A 22,520-nucleotide genomic window follows, 5' to 3' on the forward strand; every position below is an offset into this window, starting at 1 on the left:
CCTTCACACCTTCTTTGGGAGCTCCAGAGGCCATGACTGATGCCTCCATCAAGTCTCAAGGCCCCAAGATGTTGAGAGGGAAACAATTTTTTAAAATTAAATTCTAATTTTATTTTTTCCTCCTTGTTATTTTCATTGTTATTTGTTGCTTTTTTTTTTCAAAAATTCATTTATTTTTTAGTATGCACATTAGCTACTGCGTATCTTACTGAGGATGCTTCATGTTGCCTGACAAATACCTCCAGATCCATTCTTTGCCACATAGCTCATTCTGCCTATGTTGTAACCATACAAATAAATTGCACTCCTGCTGGATACAGTCGAGGGGCACCTGGGTGGCTCAGTTGGTTGAGCATCCATCTCTTTTTTTTTTTAAGATTTTATTTATTTATTTGAGAAAGAGAGGCAGAGATAGTGGACAAGAGCAGGAGTGGGGAGGAGAGTGAGAAGCAGAGAGCCTTATGCAGGGCTTGATTCCAGTAATCTAGGATCATGACCTGAGCCAAAGGTAGATGCTTAACCCACTAAGTCACCTAGGCACCCTGAGCCACCATCTCTTGATTTTGGCTCAGGTCATGATCTCATGGGTCATGAGCTCTAGCTTCATGAAGGGCTCCATGCTCAGCCAGGTGTCTGCTTGAGATTCTCTCCCTCTGCTCCTGCCCTGACTTGCGCTTGCTCACGCACGTACACTGTCTCTCTCTTTCTTTAAGATTGTTTTCTTCTATTCATGAGAGAGAGACAGAGGCAAAGGAGAAACAGGCTCCCTTCAAAGCAGGGAGCCCAATGTGGGACTCGATCCCAGGGTTCTAGGATCATGACCTGGGCTGAAGGTAGATGCTTAACTGACTAAGCCACCCAGGTACCCCATCTCTCTCTCTTTCTCAAGTAAATAAATAAATCTCTTTTAAAAATTAAAAAAAAAAGGAGGGTGGCTCAGTGGAATGACAGAATAAGTATTTGTTTACATTTCATAGTCTCTGATACTACCTGTAAACTATAAGCCCTACAAGATTAGGAGCACTGTCATTCTTATCATCATATTTCAGACATCTAGCACATAGCTCACCAAAAATAAACATGTCTTATGTGCTGAATGAATGAGTAGTGAAGCTTCAATTTATATTGATTCAATTGATGAGTAATTTCACTTTTTAAAAATTTGAGTTTCTGTGGGTAATTAAAACCTTCTAGGGATTTTTTTTTTTTTTTATGATAGAGAGAGAGAGAGAGAGAGAGAGAGGCAGAGACACAGGCAGAGGGAGAAGCAGGCTCCATGCACCAGGAGCCCGACGTGGGATTCGATCCCCGGTCTCCAGGATCGCGCCCTGGGCCAAAGGCAGGTGCCAAACCGCTGTGCCACCCAGGGATCCCCCTTTCTAGGGATTTTCAGATCACATTGTTAGCAGTTTGTTTTCTCCATGCCTTTTAATATATCACTTTTGCGTTATAGACCTGAGTGAAAGAGTGTGTGTACTTTTTTTTAACCTGTCATCAATAATAATTGTTTCTCTCTCTCTCTCTCTCTCTGTCTCCTCTTCAGGGAAGTGGTACAAGCCAACTGTGTTCACTGGAGGAAGAAGTTCTCATTTATGTGCAAGATGAGTGCAAGTGCCACCACAGGCATCCTGGATCCTTGTTTCTACAGAGTATCTGTGAGGAAGGTATAAAAATAGCCAATTACGTCTCCCCTTTCAGAAACCATAATTAGTTCCATAGTCACTGACTCATTTTATTTAGCTCTACTTCATCGTTAGAACTGTTACATGTAATTCCACTTTACACTTGCATCAATAATTTAATTTACTGTGACAAATATGATTTAAGAAAATTTGAAGCTATAAAGTATTACTCAAGAACCTTATTTCACTATCGATTGATATACATTTAAGTATTAACTCTATTTGTATTATTTTGGGAGGCTGATCTTTATCCTGCCATTCATTAAATTTCTCTTTGTAGGCATTATTTTAGGGACTTTACATATATTATGTCTAACAACAAACGTGAAAATGGGTATTATTTTTTGCAATTTCAGGAAAACGAGGTTCAGAGGGGTTGTCACTTGCTCAAATCACATAGCTAGGAAATGGCAAAATGGGGACTCAAATACAAATCTTTCTAATTCTAAGGCCGTGTTTTGTTTTTTATATCATTTCTTTTCCACGTATTAGGTTGAAGCATGTTACCAATGATCTACAAAGATGGTAATCTCAAGTAGATCAACTTAATATATGTAGAAATATATGATCCTACTTTTTGGGGAGTTAAAAAGAGGGAATCCTTTTGTCACCACTACAGGTGAATGAAACTATTAGCTTTAAAATGTAACCTTTATGGGATGCCTGGGTGGCTCAGCGGTTGAGTGTCTGCCTTTGGCTCAGGGTGTGATCCTGAATCTGGGGATCAAGTCCCACATCGGGCTCCCTGTGAGGAGCCTACTTCTCCCTCTGCCTGTGTCTCTGCCTTTCTCTCTGTGTCTCTCGTGAATAAATAAATAAAATCTTTAAAAGAAAAAAAATAAAATGTAACCTTTATGTTATATCTTATATACATTTTTTAAGTTACCAAAATAATACATGTACCTGTTCGAAAATTAAGGTAAGGACTCAGAATGAAAAGCAAGAGCCCGTTGCCTTGTTATTTTCCAATTTAGTCTTGTGTCCTTCTTAATGAGATAAAAAGTTGTATTTTTAATTTTCTTTGCTTTTTGAGTGAGCAGATAGCACCATGTTGTATGTGGCTATATTTTAAATTCTTACATTGCTTAATCTACTCAGTTAAGATATAGCGTAAATACATATAAACATTTTATAGGTTTTAAGCCTTTAATGATTGTAGACCTTTAGAACGGACTAACTTGGGGGCACCTGGGTGTCTAAGTGGTTGAGTGTCTACTTTCTGCTCAGGTCATGATCCTGGGGTCCTGGCGTCAAGTCTCAGATCAGGCTCCCTACAGGGAACCTGCTTCTCCCTCTGCCTATGCCTCTGCCTCTCTGTGTCTCTCATGAATAAATTTTTTAAAATAAGAAAGAGAGAAAGAAAAAAGTCTAACTTGGAGCAGCAATAATTGCATCAAAGCTTCCCTTAAGTACAATGCAATGAAAGTGTATGTGTCATTGTAGTGACCTGAGCTTGAGTCCCAGATACGTGCTTTCTAACTGTGAGACGTTAGGTAGTTCTCTCCTGACTTTCTAAAATATCCATTTTTCCACCCAAACTATGGTTATGATAATTGCTTTCTCCAGAATTTGGAAGCATTAACTGAGATATAAGTAAAGCATCCTACCTTCTTCTCTTTCTGCTTTAATTGCTGCTGTAGCTCTTATATTGAAACTTTTATAAATGGAATTCTAGTCATGATTTTTGTAAGATGACCAGTCTTTGAATTTTAATTAAAAAAATATATATATATATGGGCAGCCCAGGTGGCTCAGCGGTTTAGCGCCGCCTTCAGCCCAGGGCCTGATCCCGACATGGAGCCTTCTTCTCCCTCTGCCTGTGTCTCTGCCTCTGTGTGTGTGTCTCTCTCATGAATAAATAAATAAAATCTTTAAAGATAATAATAATATATACATATATGTATGTATGTATATAAATAACATATAAATAACATTATAATATTAGTTTAGAGTAAAGCTAACTGCCAATAATAAGAAGCTCAGAGTTGGGACGCCTGGGTGTCAGTGGTTTAGCACCACCTTCAGCCCAGGTTGTGATCCTGGAGACCCGGGATCGAGTCCCACATTGGGCTCCCGGCATAGAGCCTGCGTCTCCCTCTGCCTGTGTCTCTGCCTCTTTCTCTCTGTGTCTCTCATGAATAAATTAAAAAAAAAAAAAAAACCCTCAGAGTCTATTACCAAAAACCTAATTTTTTGTAATTTAAGGTAGGACTAGTTCATGTGAAATAATCCAGTTCCTCAGGTTGTGAGGTTCAGTGTATTCGGGCATGTACAATAAGCTGCTGAAGCAGATACCCAAATATGCAATGACTTAAACAGGATAAGAGTTTCTGTCTCTCTTGGGTAATAGCCCAGGGGTCCAGGGCTGGGAGAGCAGCTCTGCCATCTTCACCATATGGTACACGTTTTTAGATCCAAGAGAATTACTCCAGTCTTGGTATCTTTCAACCAATGAGAAAAGAGAAAAGGCCACATGAGAATAAAAGTGAGAACCCATAAAGAAAAATTAGAAAACTCTTCTATATAAATGTTTTCTACATTGCAAAAAAATACCTTAAGCAAAGCTATAAGAGAAAACATCTGCACATCATGTCAGAGGACTAATTTCCTTGATATAGAAAGAGCTCCTTCAAATAAATCAAGAAGAAAAGATAAATAGCCCTTTAGAAAAATAGGCAGGGGACAGAATATATATTTTACAAAATGGAAAATATAAATAGCTTTCAAATCTATAAAAAATTACTCAGTCTCACTCATGTATATTAAAACTACAAATAAGACACCATTTTTTTACCTATAAATTTAACAAAGATCAAAAAGTTTGATAATACACTCTGTTGCCTAGGACACAGGGAAGCAGTCCATCACCTGTTAACAAATAGGTGAGTTCCTACAAACTGCCAGGTACTATTCTAAGCACTGAAAGGACAGTGGTGAACTGGAATTGGGCTCCTGCCCTCAAGGACTCTGCTTTCTGATTGGAGCTGGGAGGAAGAGTGGTAGGAAAGACAGACTAACCATGTAACCAAATAAGTGGATGTTGTAAGTGTTGTATATGAAATACAATGAGATAATAGAGAATAACTCAGGGAGAGGAAATCATCTTAGAAAATTAGGGGGAGCGGCCAGTGGAGACTTCTCTGAAAGGTAGCATTTGAAGAGGAGGCACCCATGTAAAAATCTAGGAAAAGACTATCCTAAAGGAGTAGGACCTTGTATTAGGCAAGGTTCTCCAGTGAAACAGAATCAATATAGAGTAGAGACATAGCTATATATATAGAAATAGATTTGTTATAAGGAATTTGGCATACACAGTTGTGGAGGCCAAGAACTCCCACAATCTGCCATCTGCAAGCTGGTGACCTTAGAATACTGGTGGTGTGGATCCAGTCTGTGTCCAAAGTCCTGAGAACCAGGAAACCAATGGTGTAAGTGCAAGTCAAAGCCGGAGTTAATTAGGAGTTCTGATGGTATAAGTCCTGGTCTGAAAGCAGGAGAAAACCAATGTCCCAATTCAAACAGTGAGTTAAAGAGAGAGAATTTAACCTTTCTCAGCCTGTTTCTTCTATTCAAGCCCTCAACAGATTGGATGATGCCCACCCACACTGAGGAAAGCAATCTGCTTTCCTCAGTTGACTGATTAAAATGTTAATCTCATCCAAAAACGCCCTCACAGACATAGCCAGAAGTAGTGTTTAACCATATATCTGGGCACCCCATGACCCAGTAAGTTGCACATAACCATACCATACCTGAAAGTAAAAAGGCTCTGTGTTAGTTTCCTAGAGGTGCTATATCAAAGTACCACAAACTGGGTGGCTTAAAACAACACAGATGTTATTGTCTTATAGTCCTCAAAATCAAGGTGTCAGCAGGGCCATGTTCCAAAGGCTCCAGAAACTGTTCATGCCTTTCTCCTGACTTTTGGTAGCTTCAGGCATTCCTTGGCTTGTAGATGCATCACTCCAGTTACATGGCTGCCTTCTCCCTTTGTGTCTTCACATGATCTTCCCTCTGTGTGTGTCTGTGTTCGCATCTCCTTTGTTTTCTTCATGAGAGCACCAGTCATATTGGATTAGAACCTCATTCTTACCTAGATTACCTATGTATTTCCAAATAAGGTCACATTCTGAGGTACTAGGGATTAGGACTTCAAAATATCTTGGGAGGTCAGAGGAGAGAAATGTACAATGTAATCCATAACAAGCCTTAAGATTATAATAAACCTGGAGATTTATACTTCTGAAATTAATGGACCAGTTTATTAAAGACCACCTCTCCCTCTGAGAACAATAGAAAAGTTGGACAAAATATTAAAAACAGCTGCTTGAAGGCATCAGAAGCCACCAAGGTAGTAAAGACTTAAGCTTAGAATATATACAAGAGAAGTATAAAGAGCTGAGCCTGATATTTGGCATTGCTTTTTCCCTCAAATCATTTGCTAAATTGCAAGCAGTGGTTAAGAAGCTGAGCTAGGACACCTGGGTGGCTCAGTGGTTGAGCATCTGCCTTTGGCTTGGGTCATGATGTCCTTGAAGGGAGCCTGCTTTTCCCTCTGCCTATGTCTCTGCCTCTCTCTCTCTCTCTCTCTCTCTGTCTTTCATTAGTAAATAAGTAAAATCTTATTTAAAAAAAAAGAAGAAGAAGAAGAGGAAGAAAAAGCTGAGCTAAAAGCAGGGGCTGAGAGGCAAGGAAGCTAGCTGAGATCCCAGCAGTTTTATAGGACTAAAGGGAGAAGAACTGGAGTCCAGGACCCATCAGCATGAAGGGCCTTGGGAAACATCCCAGACTTTTCATTGGGACTTCCTAAGAGTTTCAACCTAGAAGGAATGTAGTGGATAGAGATCAGCCTGTATAAAGATTGAAACTCAGCTTCTAATCAGCTTAACCCCTGCTTAGAGGAGGTATCTGCCCCTTTCAAAGCTTGCCGGAAGCAAATGTGTATTTTCTGTAAAGAAAAATAATGTTACTCTAAGCCTCAAATTACTTCAAGTTATCACGCACAAAAATTACCAAGCACACCAAGAGACTTGACTGCATGACCAAAAATCGAAAGGAAAGTAGATAAGAACAGAGTCATGGAAGATACAAGTTTTGGGGAGATCAGAGACAAAGTTTTACGGTAACTATAATGAGTGAACAATATGGGAAATTTTATTAGAGAAGTAGAAACTATAAAGCAAAAAGCAAATTGAATTCTAGAACTGAGGGATGCCTGAGTGGTTCAGTGGCTGAGCGTCTGCCTTCGTTTGGAGCAGTGATCCTGAGGTCCTGGGATCGAGTCCCGCATTGGGCTCCCTGCATGGAGCCTGCTTCGTCTCTGCTTCTCTCTCTGTATCTCTCGTGAATAAATACATAAAATCTTAAAAAAAAAATTCTAGAACTGAGAAAATAACTAATTAAAACTAAATAGTTGAGGGGCATCTGGCTGGCTCAGTCAGTAGAACATGCAACTCTGGATCTCAGGTTGTGAGTTTGAGCCCCATCTTTGGTATAGAGATGACTTAAAAAAATAAAATATTTTTAAAAATTTTTAAAAAAATGAATAAAGCTAAAGAGATAAAAATAAATCTCAACACATGGATTTAACAGCAGGTTTACCAAAACTGAAGAGAGATTCGATAAACTGGAAAGTAAGACAAAAGAAAGTATCCAGACAAAATCACAGGAAAAAAGTAGAAAATACAAAAAAGAGCATAAGACATGGGAAACGGCATAAAGATACAACATATCTGTAATTGGAGCCCTAGAAGGAGGAGAACGAGATTGTGGCTGAGACTCTTCTAAAACTGATGAAAAAAATACCGAGCCACAGATTCAAAAATATTATAAACCCTATTTAGGATAAACAACAAATCTGTCATGTTTAAATGACAGAAGACCAGCCTGGATGGAATATGGAAAACAGAGAGGGAAAGCTCTTGGTGAGATGAGATGGAGGCACTAGATCAGGTAAGGCCTTAAAGGACACAGTAACGACTTTGGATTTTATGCTAATTATAATTGGAATCCATTTGAGGATTTTACTAAGGAAAGATAGGATCTTCTAAGATCACTTTTGCCGCTGCATGCAGATAGGCCACATAGGTGGAGGGGATGGTTCAGGTGAGGAAAGCTTGTATCAGCATGGAACTATAACCACAGAGGCAGTATGATTTAGGATGTATTTCTGGAGGTCACCCCCCACTAACGGATTCGATGTAAATGAGGGGAAGAGAATTGAAGATAACTCTTAGACCTTTGCCTGAGCATATCGGTTGATAATTGTGCTATTTATTGAAATGGCAAAAGTTCAGAGTGAAATAATTTTGGGGACTGGTAAGCAGAGATCAGCAGGCCCATTTTGGCCATGTTAACTTGAAGGTTTCTATGAGATACCAAGTAGGAATGTCTAGTAGTCATTTAAAGATACTGGTCTGCACTCAGGTTCAGAAGCCAGACTAGAGACAGAGACATGAGAGTTACCAGCTACAGAATTAGGACACCTGGGTGGCTCAGTTGCTTATGTGTCCAATTCTTGTTTCAGCGCAGGTCATGATCTCAGGGTTGTGAGATCAACCCCCATGTAGGGCTCTGCACTGAGTGGAGCCTGCCTAGAATTCTCTCTCAAAAAAGAAAAAATTCTCTCTCTCTCTCTCTCTCTCTCTCCTTCTCCCTCTGCTCTTCCCCCTGTTCACAGTCTCTCTCTCTCTCAAAAAAAAAAAAAAAAAAAAAGACACCTGGGTGGCTCGGTGGTTGAGCATCTACCTTCGGCTCAGGGCATGATATTCAGGTTCTGGGATGGAGTCCCACATCAGGCTCCCCATGAGGAGCCTACTTCTCCCTCTGCCTATGTCTCTGCCTCTCTGTATGTCTCTCATGAATAAATAAATGAAATCCAAAAAAAAAAGGCAACAGAACTGAATGGAAAAAAGTGTAGATAGAGAATACAAGAGGCCCTGAACCAAATCCTGGATCACTCTAACACTCAAGGTAGTATGAATTACTGTTAACAGGAGAGGAGCAAGAATTCGTGTGTGTCAGTTCTTACATCCTTTTGGCCAGATCTTAGTCACACTGCCATGGCACAAAAGGGAGGCAGAAAATGTCATAATACCATATAATTTCACTCATGTAGAATTTAAGAAACGAAACAGATGAACATAGGGGAAGGGAAGGAAAAATTAAATAAAATGACATCAGAGAGGGAGGCAAACCATAAAAGACTCTTAACTATAAGGAACAAACTGAGGGTTGCTAGAGGGGAAGTGGATGAGGGGATGGGGTAACTGAGTGATGCTCATTAAGGAAGACACTTGACGTAATGAGTACTGGATGTTGTACATAACTGATGAGTCACTGAATTCTACCTCTGAAATTAATAATACAGTGTATTTAAGTTGAATTTAAATTTTAAAAAACTTTTAAAAAGAAGAAAATTGTCATTATTTTACATAGCCAGATGGCCACCTAAAAATACAGGTGTCTACTACTTTGAAGAGCAGGGGAATGGATGGTTGGAGTACAACTAGCATTCTCTCTGCAGAAGTTGAATACAGGAGTAGGTCCAGCAAATGAGAGTAAGAAGGAGCAGCCAGTGGGGCAGGAGTAAAACCAGGCAATTACAGCACCATGGAAGGTTAGAAAAGAAAAAAATGTAGGAAAGGAGGTGGAGTAGCTAAGCCTGTAAGATGCTGTTGGAAGGTTAAGTAAGATGGAGACAGCCTTTGGGCTTTAACAAAAATGGACATTATTGGTCATCTAAAGAGCCATTACAAAGGGAAAATGAGGACAAAAGCCTGGTCCTTCCCCTTCTTCACAAGGTCTAGGATGGAAACTGTGTAGAGGTCAGGAGATTCTCAGTGTATTGGGGAATGAGTTGGGACAAGGACTCCCCAGCAGGTGAGGGCCTCTCTCTTCTTGCTCTTGCTGGGGCTGATGGTCAAGGGGGCTCTTGCTCCTTGGAAACCATGTAGACCATAAGGTTGCTGTAGCCAAATTCATTGTCATACCAGAAAATGAGCTTGACAAAGTGGTCTTGGAGAGCAATGGAGGCATCAAAGGTAAAAGAGTGGGAGTCACTGTTAAAGTTGCAGGAGACAGTTGCACTGTAGTCCAAGATGGCCTTGAGGGGACCCTCCAATGCCTGCTTCACCACCTTCTTGATGTCATTGTATTTGGCATCTTTCTGCAGGCAGCAGGTCAGATCCATGACTGACACATTAAGGGTGAAGACACAGAAGGCTATGCCAATGAGCTTCCCATTCAGCTCAAGGATGACCTAGCCTACAGCTTTGGCAGCACCAGTAAAAGCAAGTATGATGTTCTGACCAAACCCTTGGCCATCACAGTGTTCTGGCTGACAGTGATGGCATGGAGTCATGAATCATGAGTCCCTCCATGGTGCCAAAGTTGTCAAGGATGACCTTGGCCAGAGGGGCCAAGCAGTTGGTAGTGCAGGAGGCATTGCTGACAATCTTGAGGGAATTGTCATACTTCTCATGGTTCATGCCCATCACAAACATGGAGGCATCAGCAGAAGGGGCAGAGACAATGACCCTTTTGGTACCCCACCCTTCAAGTGAACCCCAGCCTTCTCCATGGTAAAGACTCCAGTTAACTCCACAACATACTCAGCATCACCCCATTTGATGTTGGCAGGATCTTGCTCCTGGAAGATGGAGATAGACTTTCCATTGATGACAAGTTTCCTGTTCTCAGCCTTCACTGTGCCATTTAATTTGCTGTGGGTAGAATTATACCAGAACATGTTGACCATGTAGTTGAGGTCAATGAAGGAGTCACTGATGGTGACAATATTCACTTTGCGGGCTGTAAAAGTAGCCCTGGTGACCAGGTGCCCAATAAGGCCAAATCCATTTACTCTGACCTTTACCATTGTGTCTCAAGGACAGGGCTGGTACTGAACTATAAGATGTGGCTGACTATCAAACAGGGAGAAGCAGAGAGCTTAAATTCACCACTTTATTTTTTTTTAAGATTTTATTTGGGGATCCTTGGGTGGCTCAGCGGTTACGTGCCTGCCTTTGGCCCAGGGCGTGATTCTAGAGTCCCGGGATCAAGTCCCACGTCGGGCTCCTTGCATGGGCCTGCTTCTCCCTCTGCCTGTGTCTCTGCCTCTCTCTCTTTCTCTGTGTCTCTCATGAATAAATAAATAAAATCTTTAAAAAATAAAATAAAAGATTTTATGTATTCATGAGAGACAGAGAGAGAGGCAGAGACACAGGCAGAGAGAGAAGCAGGCTCCCTGTAGAGAACCCAACGTAGAACTCAATCTCAGGACCCTAGGATCACACCCTGAGCCAAAGGCAGATAGATGCTCAACCACTGAGCCACCCAGGCACCCCTAAATTCACCACTTTAAAGATGGAAATGTTATAAAGAAGAGTGAACTCTTGCCATTTTTGACAACATGGATGGACCTACAGGGTATTGTGCTAAGTGAAATGTCAGAGAAAGACAAATATCATTTGATTTCACTTATATGTGGAATCTAAAAAACAAAACGAATGAACAAACAATCAGAAACAGAATCATAAGTACAGAGAACAAACTGGTGGTTACCAGAGGGGAGGGGGATGAGGGGATGGTCAATATAGGTGAAGGGGATTAAGAGGTACAAACTTCCAGTTATAAAATAAGTCACAGAGATGAAAAGTACAGCATAGAGAATATAGTTACTAATATTGTAATAGCATTGTATGGTGACAGATGGTGACTTCACTTACCATGATGAATATTGCATAATGTTTAGAATTGTCAAATCACTGTGTTGTACACCTAAGACTAATTTTTTTTAAGTGGGTAGGGAGAGGAGATTTTGACCCTAATTATAATGTGGCAGGCACACATACAGAGTACACTGTGGGCTGGGCTTTGTTCTGAGTGTTTTACACTTAATTCTCACAACTGTGTGGTGTCCTAAATCCAGAGATTTAGCAAATTAGTGTACAGTTATATATTTCAAATAAAATAAAATGTTAAGATCGCTGTATATTTATTATTTTTCACTTTTGCCAGTCTTGTTTGCATTAATGAAGAGGGATTTTATTATACTAACATGCATCAATATTACATGTATTTATGTATCTATATATTAACATGGACGCTATTATATTGATACATATATAAAGTAGAAAAAATATGCTATTATATTGATACATACATAAAGTAGAAAAATACGTAGAACAGTGTGTGTAGTATGGTACATTTGAGTAAAGGGGGAAATACACACACACACATAGCATTTTTTGGACTGTTCCTAAAAATTGGTAACAGTCGTCTCTAGGGTAGGGGTTTCAACGCTTAAAATCTTTCTACAATGTCATTCATGTACTTGCTAAGTAAATAGGCAATTTAACACTTCTTCAGTGATTTAATTTCTTTACAATATGTCAAGGACACTTTTTGGCAATTTCTTCAACAGAAAAATTAGCTTGTCTTCTTACCATTTACCTGTTTCAGATTTAAGTTAAATTCTAAATTAAAATCTGATAATTTGGGGGATGGAGGTGGGATAGCCAAATAATTGAATTTAAGATTATTATAAATTTACTATCAGTATTTGCCAGCATGTAAATATGTAAATATCTACTTCAGAATTATTTGACATATGTTTAATTTTAAATCTTTAATCATATGATAGTCTTACAGTGTTTTTTATCTTTGGCAGGAACTGAAAGGTGGAAAAGCTTATGCAAAGGTAAGTAGATGTTCTTTAACTCTTTTGGAACTTATATCGCTCACTAAATAAGCTTAAAAATCAAATAGTTTGCTCTTCTAATTGCTATTCAAGTGGGTGTTTTTATTTTTTTAAGATTTTATTTATTTATTTTAGAGAGTGCAAGTGGGGGAGGAGCAGAAGGAAAGGGACAAGCAGACTGCCTGCTGAGCACCGGATCCCACGACCCTAGTGACCTGAGCTGAAATCAAGAGTCAGAGGCTTAACTAACTGAGCCACCCACGTGCCCCAAGTTGGCTGTTTTTAAATAAAGCAACTTGGAGATTGAACAGTTGGATCCAGCAATAAATTATAAGCACATTTTTTCTAAAAGCTGATTAGGGGATGTTATTCTTATATTTCAGCTTCCCTGCTAGAAGATGATCTCTGGTTTCCATTAAGCAATTGCATCTGTTCATTCGGTCTCCCCTGGGAAGTATTACCAATCCCATTTCCCCCCACCCCCCAGTGGAATAGGACCTCTCCTCTGTGCGCACTTAGCACTGTGTAATATATGACCACTACTATCCTTATACTTTTACTAGCTATGTGGAATTTCTAATGAGTATGCTCACCTTTTTGCCAAATAGAAGTAATTAGTAATACTGCCAGAAATGCGCAGACTCCTCTTTTATTTTCAGTCTCTGATAGTATCTCCGTCAATTCAGTCACCTGAGCCAGGACGCTAGTTTAACCATCAAGTCTACCTAACTTCCGGGGCGCCTGGGTGGCTTAGTGGTTGAATGTCTGCCTTTGGCTCAGGGCATGATCCCAGAGTCCTGGGATTGAGTCCCCCATCGGGTTACCCCCAGGGAGCCTGCTTCTCCCTCTGCCTGTGTCTCTGCCTCTCTTTCTGTGTCTCTCATGAATAAATAAATAAAATCTTAAAAAAAAAAAAAAAGTATGTAACTCCTTAAAAGGACTTGGTTGCAGTGTCAGGTGGTCTTTGCTACAAGTAACAGAATATCCTCTTCACTTAGAGATACTTTTTTTGTTTGTTTAATTTCACAAAGCAAGTAGATATGACAAGGAGCTGCAGATGTGAGGTAGAGCTGCTCCAGGATTAGTTAATCCACTGACTGAAGGATGTCATCAAGAACCCATGTTACTTTTCTCTTTACATTTTTCCATTCTCTGTGTGATGACTTTGTTCTTGGCTAGCTCTTCTCATTGTCACCAGATGGTTTGAGTTTTAGTCCACACGTTCACATATGACAAAACCCAGCTGCTTCTCCATGTGTGTCTTTCTTTGAGTGAGAAAGCTTTTCCTAGTCAGCCCTCAGGATTTCCTCATACCTTTCATTGGCCACAATTGAATCATATGCCCACTTCTAAACCAGTCGTGGGCAATAGAAATGGATTGCATGGCTAGCTTAGACTAATCACAATTTAACAATGAGCTAGAGGTCGGGTTACTTTCCTTTTGCACATGGATGAGCTAAGGATGGACATTTGAATAAAATCGGGGCTCTGGGATCCCTGGGTAGCTCAGCGGTTTGGTGCCTGCCTTTGCCCCAGGGCGTGATCCTGGGGTCCTGGGATCTAGTCCCGCGTCGGGCTCCTGCAGGGAGCCTGCTTCTCCCTCTGCCTGTGTCTCTGCCTCTCTCTCTGTCTCTGTGTGTCTCTAATGAATAAATAAATAAAATCTTTAAAAAATAAATAAAAATAAAATCAGGGCTCTGCTTATAAGGAGTATCAGAACATTGAATGATGGTGGGGAGGCAAAAGACAAGATCTTTTGTTCTTTAAGATGGTAAAAACTCTAGCATGTTTGTGAGCTAATGGGAATGGCTCCGTAGAGAAGGGAAACTAGAATGCAGAAGAGACCGAGGAATTCTTGAAGCAACAAACTTGAGTAGGCAGGAGGGAGGGGAGTGTGTGGTCAGATTGGAGTGTAGCCAGTTCATTTATAGTACTCAGGGTATAGCTGCAAGCAGGTGAATGGGTGTGGCTGACAATAAGAGCTTGTGGAAGTTAAGCGCTCTTTTGATTGCTTTTATCTTCTGAGTGAATTAGGAAGCATCAGCAGAGAGTTTGGATGAAAAGGAGGTATGCTAGAGGTTTAAAGGGAATGGGTAATGCATGAAATAGGGCCTTCAGATGATGTGTGATCAAATAGCCACATGAATCTTCACAGGCTCATTGAGATGTGGCTTTTCCCTGGATACATCCGGACTTTTCTTCTGATCTGTTGGACCCCTAAAAGGCAGTAAGGCCAGAGGAGCCATGTGAAAATTAGGTAGATGTCACTGTGGCCTAATATGTTCTGACTTATTATTGCGTTTAGGAATCATGGCCCTTCAACTGGCCTGTAAGTTTTATTTTTCATTCTTTTTGTATCAGTTAAAAGCTACTAAAATAATGCTCCAGCCTGTAGTTAAAATCTTCATCTTGAATGTCATTCTTATGTGCCCAGTATGTGTTTATGTGTTTTAAAATCTTAAAACAGGCAGCTTAATATTATAGCAGTGTTTGAGAAATGGTTAATACTTTTTATTAGGTATTCAGGGACATATGCTTAATTGCAAACTTAAAACATTCTTTGTTGTTTATAATAAAAGACTCCATATGCATTTAGTCATGTAAAATGGAATAGACTTGGGATCCCTGGGTGGCGCAGCGGTTTGGCGCCTGCCTTTGGCCCAGGGCGCGATCCTGGAGACCCGGGATCGAATCCCACATCGGGCTCCCGGTGCATGGAGCCTGCTTCTCCCTCTGCCTTTGTCTCTGCCTCTCTCTCTCTCTGTGTGTGTGACTATCATAAATTTAAAAAAAAAAAAAATGGAACAGACTTAGTTTGTAAAAAAAAAAAAACAAATCATATTTCTTGTACCACTCGGAAGTGAGAAATAAGGGTTGAACAACATCGCAGGAAAGACTACAGGGCAATTTTTGGTAGCTGCAGAAAATGGGGACTGAACCTGGGTAGTAACGAAAGGGAAGAACAGGTTTGAGCTGAACTTTTGGAGAGCAGCGTAGAGGGTGGCTGTGGGGCACAGCTTTGGGGAAGGGGAGAAGAAGGTTTCATAATGAGAGTTTTAGCTTAAGTGTGATCAGCAGGGCAAATGTTGTGGAAGGTGGTGAAGGAGAACAGCCTTATACCAAAGAAAAACACGTGATGCACTTAAATCATTCTATTTCTTGCATGAAAAGTAAGAGTTTAATAACCTGCAACTGTCTGCAGTCAGCAATGGTTAACTGGGAAAGGAGCCAGAACCAGAATAGGGAGAAGAAAGTCTGATCAGTGTGCTTTATGAATTTGCAAATAACCATGATTGGTCTGCTGTTATTTCCTCCCATGGTGTGGGGTGAGTACCACTGCTACTTGCAATGATTTTAATTGTTTGATAAGCATTATTTTTATTTCAACAGTTCTCTATTTCAGTATGTACAGAAAATATATATATATTTAGCACATCAAATCTGATTTCAGGGATTGCATTGCTTAAGACAAGAATAGAATAGGTAATAAATTTTTACAAAGAAACAAGCCCATCTAAAGACATGAAATAAGCAACCAGTAGAGCAGATCTTGTTCAGATGGCCAAAACTGCAGATGACTGAAGTTTGAGAGAACTTGTTTAGAACATGGATCAAATGTTCATTTTAAGGAGAATATGATGGAAGCCTAGTAGATATTCTATTAATATGATTCCCTTTCCTTTCATAGCTGGGCTTTGCAGATCTGAACCTGGCAGAGTTTGCTGGATCAGGAAATACCACCCGCCGCTGCTTACTGGAAGGCTATGATACCAAAAATACAAGGCAGGATAATTCCATTCTTAAAGTAAGCACGTTTTGAGATTTACATGTCAACGAATGAGAATCTCTGCCTGTAAATAAGCAAAGGTATATCCAGTCAAGGGCAAGATGGGAATCAGTCCTGAGATCATAGACTGACCAAGCCACTGAAATATGCACTCACCATCTAGGGGTAGAAGCTACCCAAGTCACAGGAGCAGTGAAAGGGAACAGAGGTTCGCCTTCGCGATCCTAAGGTGTTTCTGGGGCTGTGAACATTCAGGGAATAGTACCTAGAATTGCTACAGCAAGGGCTCATTGAGAGAAAGGAACATGATGAGTGAACACCTTAGACACATTTATCGCTCTCAAAAAGTGACTTCCCAAGCAGCTGTGGAGGGCGCAGAAAAGTCACTGGGCTCTCCTGTAACTAGCAAAGTGACACTGGAGCTCACTTTAGGCATCCGCCCTGTTGTTTCCAAGGACCATCAGCAGCTTCCTGTTCCGGGGGTGACAGAAAGAACATACACTTCAGAGTTGCTGGGGGTAGTAAATGAGACCAGTTGAAAAAATATAAGTGCCTTTTACCTAGTAAGACTCACTGGACAGACCTTTTGCTGTATTTTAGTTAGGTTACCCCATGATGGTAAGTTATTTAATGATAAGAAAGAAAAGTAATTCAGAATAAAAACTGGATGGTCAGAAGTTAGTGGAGCAAAGAATTACCCTATACCTATACTTTCTAGACTTTGTTTTCAGTAAATATAACAAAAAATTTCAGAGCACTTACATATACCTGTGTGACATTAACAGTGTTGGATAGATGGGGTGGATTCTCTCCATTTAGAATAAATGAAGCAGCTGTGACTCAATGAAGTGTCTGACTAAAGTCATCGGTGGCAGAGCAAAGACCAGAATGCGTACCTTCTGCTGTGTGGTCAGCAGTTGTTTCATGTTTCCATGCTGTCCAAGCACCACACTCAGAGGAACAGACTGCACTGTTCATTCTTAGACTGACCCCAAACAAGCCACTAAATTCAGTTTCTTCATATTTGCAGTGCAAGAAGACTGGTAATCCTTCTCTGAATTATAGTATTTTCATTGGAAATTGAAATGACTTTCTAATTTCAGACTCCCCCATCCTCACCCCACTCCTTAGGGCCAACTCCTGGAGTAGTTTCTTTCTGGCCCCCCTTTGATCTTTTCACACCATCTCTCCCACATGGTCCTACAACAAACTTTTTTTTTTAGATTTATTTATTTATTTTAAAGAGTAAGAGTGGTCACACATGCATGCATGAGCAGGGGCAGGTACAGAATGGAGAGCGAGAGAGAGAACCTCAAGCATACCCCCACTGAGCACAGAGGCCAACACGGGACTCAGTCTCACAACCCTGAGATCATGACCTGAGCTGAAACCAAGAATTGGACACTCAACCAACTGAGCCACCCAGGAGCCCCATAACTTACTCTTTTGTAGATCACACCATTCTGCTCTCACATTCTCTCCCGGCCTGAGCTCTGTTATCGCCTGTCCATCTGGTTACCTCTCTCTCCTGCTCATTGATGACGTAGCTTCTGGCTCACAGTTTCTCTTTCCAGACCTTCTGTCATCATGTTTTGGTGACTTCACCATGTGGTAGGTGATCTGTCCTTGTAGACTGCCTTCTCTATGTATTCTCCCCCTCTGGGTGATCTTTTATGTGCCTGAGACCTCTCCTTTCCTTAAACTACCCTTCTCCAGCAACTGTTTCCTTTTATTCATCTCAATTCCTCCCCGATAGCCACTCTAGACTTTTTTACCTCTAGAAACTTCACCAGCTGAGTTCCCCTCTGCTACAGTATATTCTTATGTTTCCAGTTCTCTTGCTCTGCTACTCACTTAGCTATCCTTCACCTTACTGCTCTCTCACTCTCTACCAGCCTCCACTTGCTTCTATTTCCCTCTTTATCCAGCTTAGATTCCAGAATCCATGATTCTCCTATGCTTAAAAATACTCCTTGCTCCTTCACCCATCTCCCTCATTGGTCTCCCCTGGCAAATCCCTGACCCCATTCAAACTCAACTGCCCTCTCTGGGACTGCATCCTAGTTGCTGAACATTGTTGGAGATCACACAACCATCCAGTTGCTGTTCCTACAGTCTTGCTCACCACCATCTAGCAACTATACTTCCTTTGTAAGCATCCTTTCCCAGTTTCTCAGATACTCTATTATACCTTTTTTCTCCTCGCATCTCCACACACCACTCACATCTACTGTATTTAAAACAAAACCGGGATCCCTGGGTGGCTCAGCGGTTTAGCGCCTGCCTTTGGCCCGGGGCGCGATCCTGGAGTCCCGGGGTCGAGTCCCGCATCGGGCTCCCTGCATGGGGCCTGCTTCTCCCTCTGCCTGTGTCTCTGCCTCTCTCTCTCTCTATGTCTATCATGAATAAATAAATAAAATCTTAAAAATATCTTTATAAAAAAAATAAAATAAAATAAAATAAATAAATAAAACAAAACCACTTCTGTCCTCCTCCAGCCACTGTCCCACTCTCTCTGTTCTGCTTTCCCACACAATTTCTTAAAAGCTGCATGTGCCATCCCCATCCCTTCTGAGACATTCAGGATATTCAAAAGTACATTTTGATGTAGTGGAAAACCAGACTGTGGAGTTCTGTGAAAGCGGAGGGGTTAAGGATGCCAGCATGGCAGGCCCAGGTCACACATTTAATAAGTGTAGCACTCAAAGAGAAAAAAAACAGTAGTGGAGGCACTAGCGTAAAGAAATGAGGCTCTAAAGTTTACAAGTCAGCCACTAGGTAGAAAATATGCACATTATAAAAATACTCTCTTCTTCATAGAGACCATGAGTCTCAGTATTATGCAGTCCTAGTTTCCAATCTCTGCTCTGCCCTTTATAGCTCCCTGATCTTGAAAATATCACTTAATCTCCTGAGCTTAAAAGGAAAGGATCAGTCCCTCATAAGAGTTTTGAACACTGAATAAAATCATGCAGTATAAAGCATTTAGCTTATGCCTGACACATAATTAATTCTCAAATCACAAATGCTGCTAATGTTATTATTACTACTATTATCATTATCTGTCCCTAAAGAACATAACAAGATCCTATGGCTGAGTCTTTTTTTTTTTTTTTAATTTTATTTATTTATTTATTTATGATAGTCACAGAGAGAGAGAGAGAGAAAGAGAGAGAGGCAGAGACACAGGCAGAGGGAGAAGCAGGCTCCATGCACTGGGAGCCTGATGTGGGATTCGATCCCGGGTCTCCAGGATCGCGCCCTGGGCCAAAGGCAGGCGCTAAACCGCTGTGCCACCCAGGGATCCCCCTATGGCTGAGTCTTAAGAGACAGTCAGCAGCTAGAGAACAGTAGCATTTCAGAAAGCATTAGCAAAGCTTTAAATTCTAAAGCTGGAGCAAAAGCCAGAAGTGTTGTGCTCTCACAGGCCACTGCAGGCACCCCGTCAAGCGTCAGCATGGCAAGGTGGAGAGAAACATTCCAGACACTTAAGCAAGCACCACAGGAAACCTGGAGGAAAGACAGAACCGAGACCAGGGCAGCATGCGCCCACAGGGCTGTCCCTAGTACAACACTTGCTCTCCATGTCCATGTTTCCCACTCCAATTTTTGCCATTACAAAGTTTGAATGTTAAAAAATGGTTTTTAATCTGTGTCTGTATAAAGCAGCAATTTAATACTGGATGTAACCCAATTCAGCAATTGTTTTATTTAATAATCTCTAAATAGGAAATACTGGCCTAGGTTCTGTAGAGGATGCATGGATTAGCAGAACATGGCTTCTCGTCTCAAGGGAAGTTTTATAATCATATTTCTTTCTCTAATACCCAGGTTTTGATCAGTATGCAGCTGATGTCTGGTGACCCATGTTTTAAAACGTAAGTTGATGCTCAGTAAATGAATTATTTATCTGAAATATCTGAAAATATAATAGTGATTTTTTTGTTTAAATTTTTACATTCATATTTTGTTGTTAACCAGTGAAGGGATGGTTCTTTTCCTAAGATACTGACCTGACCCACATAGAAATTACTATTAAGCTTTTACTAAATGAGCCCCCCACACTCTTAATTTAAGCTAGATCTTAAATAATCTTCATCATCATCTTCATCATCTTCAAGTTTTGGGTGAAACAATACAAATTAAATTTTTTAATTTGACTTTGGTGGACTTAGTCATTTCTTCAACAAATACCTGTTACGTGCCTTACCATGTGTAAGGTCCTGTTATGGACAGTAAAGAAACAGCAGTGAAAAAAATAGACTGAGTCTCTGACCTCTTAGAGCATATATTCTTAAGAGGAAAACAAACAACAAACTAATAAATAAATGTATAATTTAAAGATGGCAATGAGTGCTTTGGAGAAAAATAATGCAGGGTAGGTGGACATAGTGGGGAGAAGGGTTGCTGTCTTATAGAGTAGTCAAGAAAGTCTTCCTTGGCAGAGATGGTATTTGAGCAGAGACTTGACAGGGGTGGGAAGCCATGCAGACATTTGAGGAAAGAGCATTTGAGGTAGAAGAAACAGGAGTAAAGGCCTGGAGGGAGGAGTGTGTTGGCATGTCCAAGGAGCTGCCAGGAGACTAGTATGTCTAGAACAGAAAGAATAAGCAAGAGGGGGATAGGAGATGAGATCAGATGATAAAGAGTCTCCTAGGCCACTTATAACTTAGTAAAATAAAAAGCCACTGGAGGGTTTCAAGCAGGGGAATAAAATTATCTGACTTATGGCTGCTGGATAGAGAATAGACAATTTGTAGGAACAACAGTGGGAGCAAGGGCAGAAACAGATAGATGAATTAGGAGGCTATTTGAGTAGTCCAAGGTTTGGGGCCTGAGTAACTCATTTATTGAAATGAGAAAGCCTCTAAAAGGAATAGGTTAGAGGTTGGGAACTTGGGTGTTGGACATGCTCTGTTGGAGATCCCTATTAAACATCCAACCAGGCACATCAAGTAGGCAGTTGGATATAGCACTACAGAGTTCAATGGGGAGGGCCAGGCTAGAGATACAGATTTGGAAATCATGACATCATCAGCACACAGTAGTTAAAGCCATGAGATTTGATTAAATGACATAGAGGGAGTAAGTATAAATAAAGAGGAGTGGGACACTCCAGGGTGCTGGAGATTGGGGAGACAAGGAAGAACCAGCAAAGGAGCAACTGTGAGAGGAGGGAGGAACCAAAGGAGAGGACTGCCCTGAAAACCAAGTGAAAGATGTGTTTCAAGAAGGAGAGTGTAATTGGCTCTGTCCCACACCACGGAAGTGGATCATGGCAGATGAGGATTGAGAATTGACCTCTGGATCTGCAATACAGAGACCATTGGTGCCTTCAACAAGCACTTTGGTAGAATGCTCTGAGCCTGCAGCCTTATTGGGGTGGGTTACAGAGGGCTTGGGAGGAGAAATATTGGAGACAGTATAAACAATTCTTATGAGGAATTTTGTTGCAAAAAAAAAGGAACAGAATGGAGTTACAAATAAAAAGAGGAAATGGGGTCAAGGTCAAGTCTTTGGGGTTTTTTTAAGATGGGAGAGAATACAGCTTATTTGTATACTGATATGAATGGTTCAGTAGAGAAGGAGAAATGTGGGTCAGAAGAGAAAAAGGACAGTTGCTAGACAGTGTCCTTGGATTGTTGAGAGGAATGAAGGCAAAGAATATGGCTTCAGATGCAGTTATGTGAAAAGTGGGAGCCTATAGAAGCTATCTTCAAATTGCTCCTGATTTCTCAGTGATATAGGAAACAAGATCACTGAAGGGTGGGAATGGGAAAGATGGGAGGTGGGGGTTTGAGGAAAGATGTGTTAAAGTCCTCTCAGAGCATAGAAGAGTGAACTGAATGGGAAGAGGCAATAGGATTGCTCATTAGCAATCCTGAAGACAATTAAAAAAGAAAGTCAATTATATATTATTTAAATATCTGAGAAAATGCACTTAGAAAAGAAAACCTTAATTATTTCCCTATGCATCAACTTCATAGGTTTTTTTTTTGGTTTTTTAGAGATTTTTATTTATTTTTGCAAGAGAGAGAGAAAGAGAACAAGCATGAGCTGGAGTGAGGGGCAAAGAGAAAAGCAGACTCCCCACTGAGCAGAGTCCCAACATGGGACTTAATCCCAGGACCCTGAGCCAAAGGCAGTCACTTAACTGACTGAGCCACCCAGGTCCCCAAATTCATGTTTTTAATAGTAATGTGCAGGGCTGCCTGGGTGGCTCAGTGGGTTGAGTGTGTCTGACTCTTGATTTCGTCTTGGGTCATGATCTCAGGGTCATGAGATCAAGCCCTGCATGAGGTGCTGTGTTTAGCAAGGAGTCTCCTTGAGATTATCTCTCCTCTGCCCC

General features: G+C 40.8%; 1 protein-coding gene across 4 annotated transcripts in view; it reads left to right on the top strand.

Moving 5' to 3' along the window:
- Positions 1-22,520, top strand: part of EEIG2 (EEIG family member 2) — an 89,602-nt gene that overhangs the window by 43,418 nt on the left and 23,664 nt on the right. For 3 of the 4 annotated variants that reach the window (XR_013384640.1, XM_077905680.1, XM_077905679.1), the window contains exons 2-5: positions 1,544-1,664; positions 12,355-12,384; positions 16,073-16,189; positions 20,003-20,049. Coding sequence is in view for 3 of the 4 variants with exons in the window: in XM_077905680.1 (XP_077761806.1) it covers positions 1,544-1,664; positions 12,355-12,384; positions 16,073-16,189; positions 20,003-20,049 (315 nt within the window). In the remaining variant the exon portion in view is untranslated. The remainder of the gene's footprint in view (positions 1-1,543; positions 1,665-12,354; positions 12,385-16,072; positions 16,190-20,002; positions 20,050-22,520) is intronic. The other variant, XM_077905681.1, reaches the window with a different exon arrangement.

This window comes from Canis aureus, chromosome 8 (assembly GCF_053574225.1).
Source record: "Canis aureus isolate CA01 chromosome 8, VMU_Caureus_v.1.0, whole genome shotgun sequence".
NCBI lineage: Eukaryota > Metazoa > Chordata > Mammalia > Carnivora > Canidae > Canis > Canis aureus.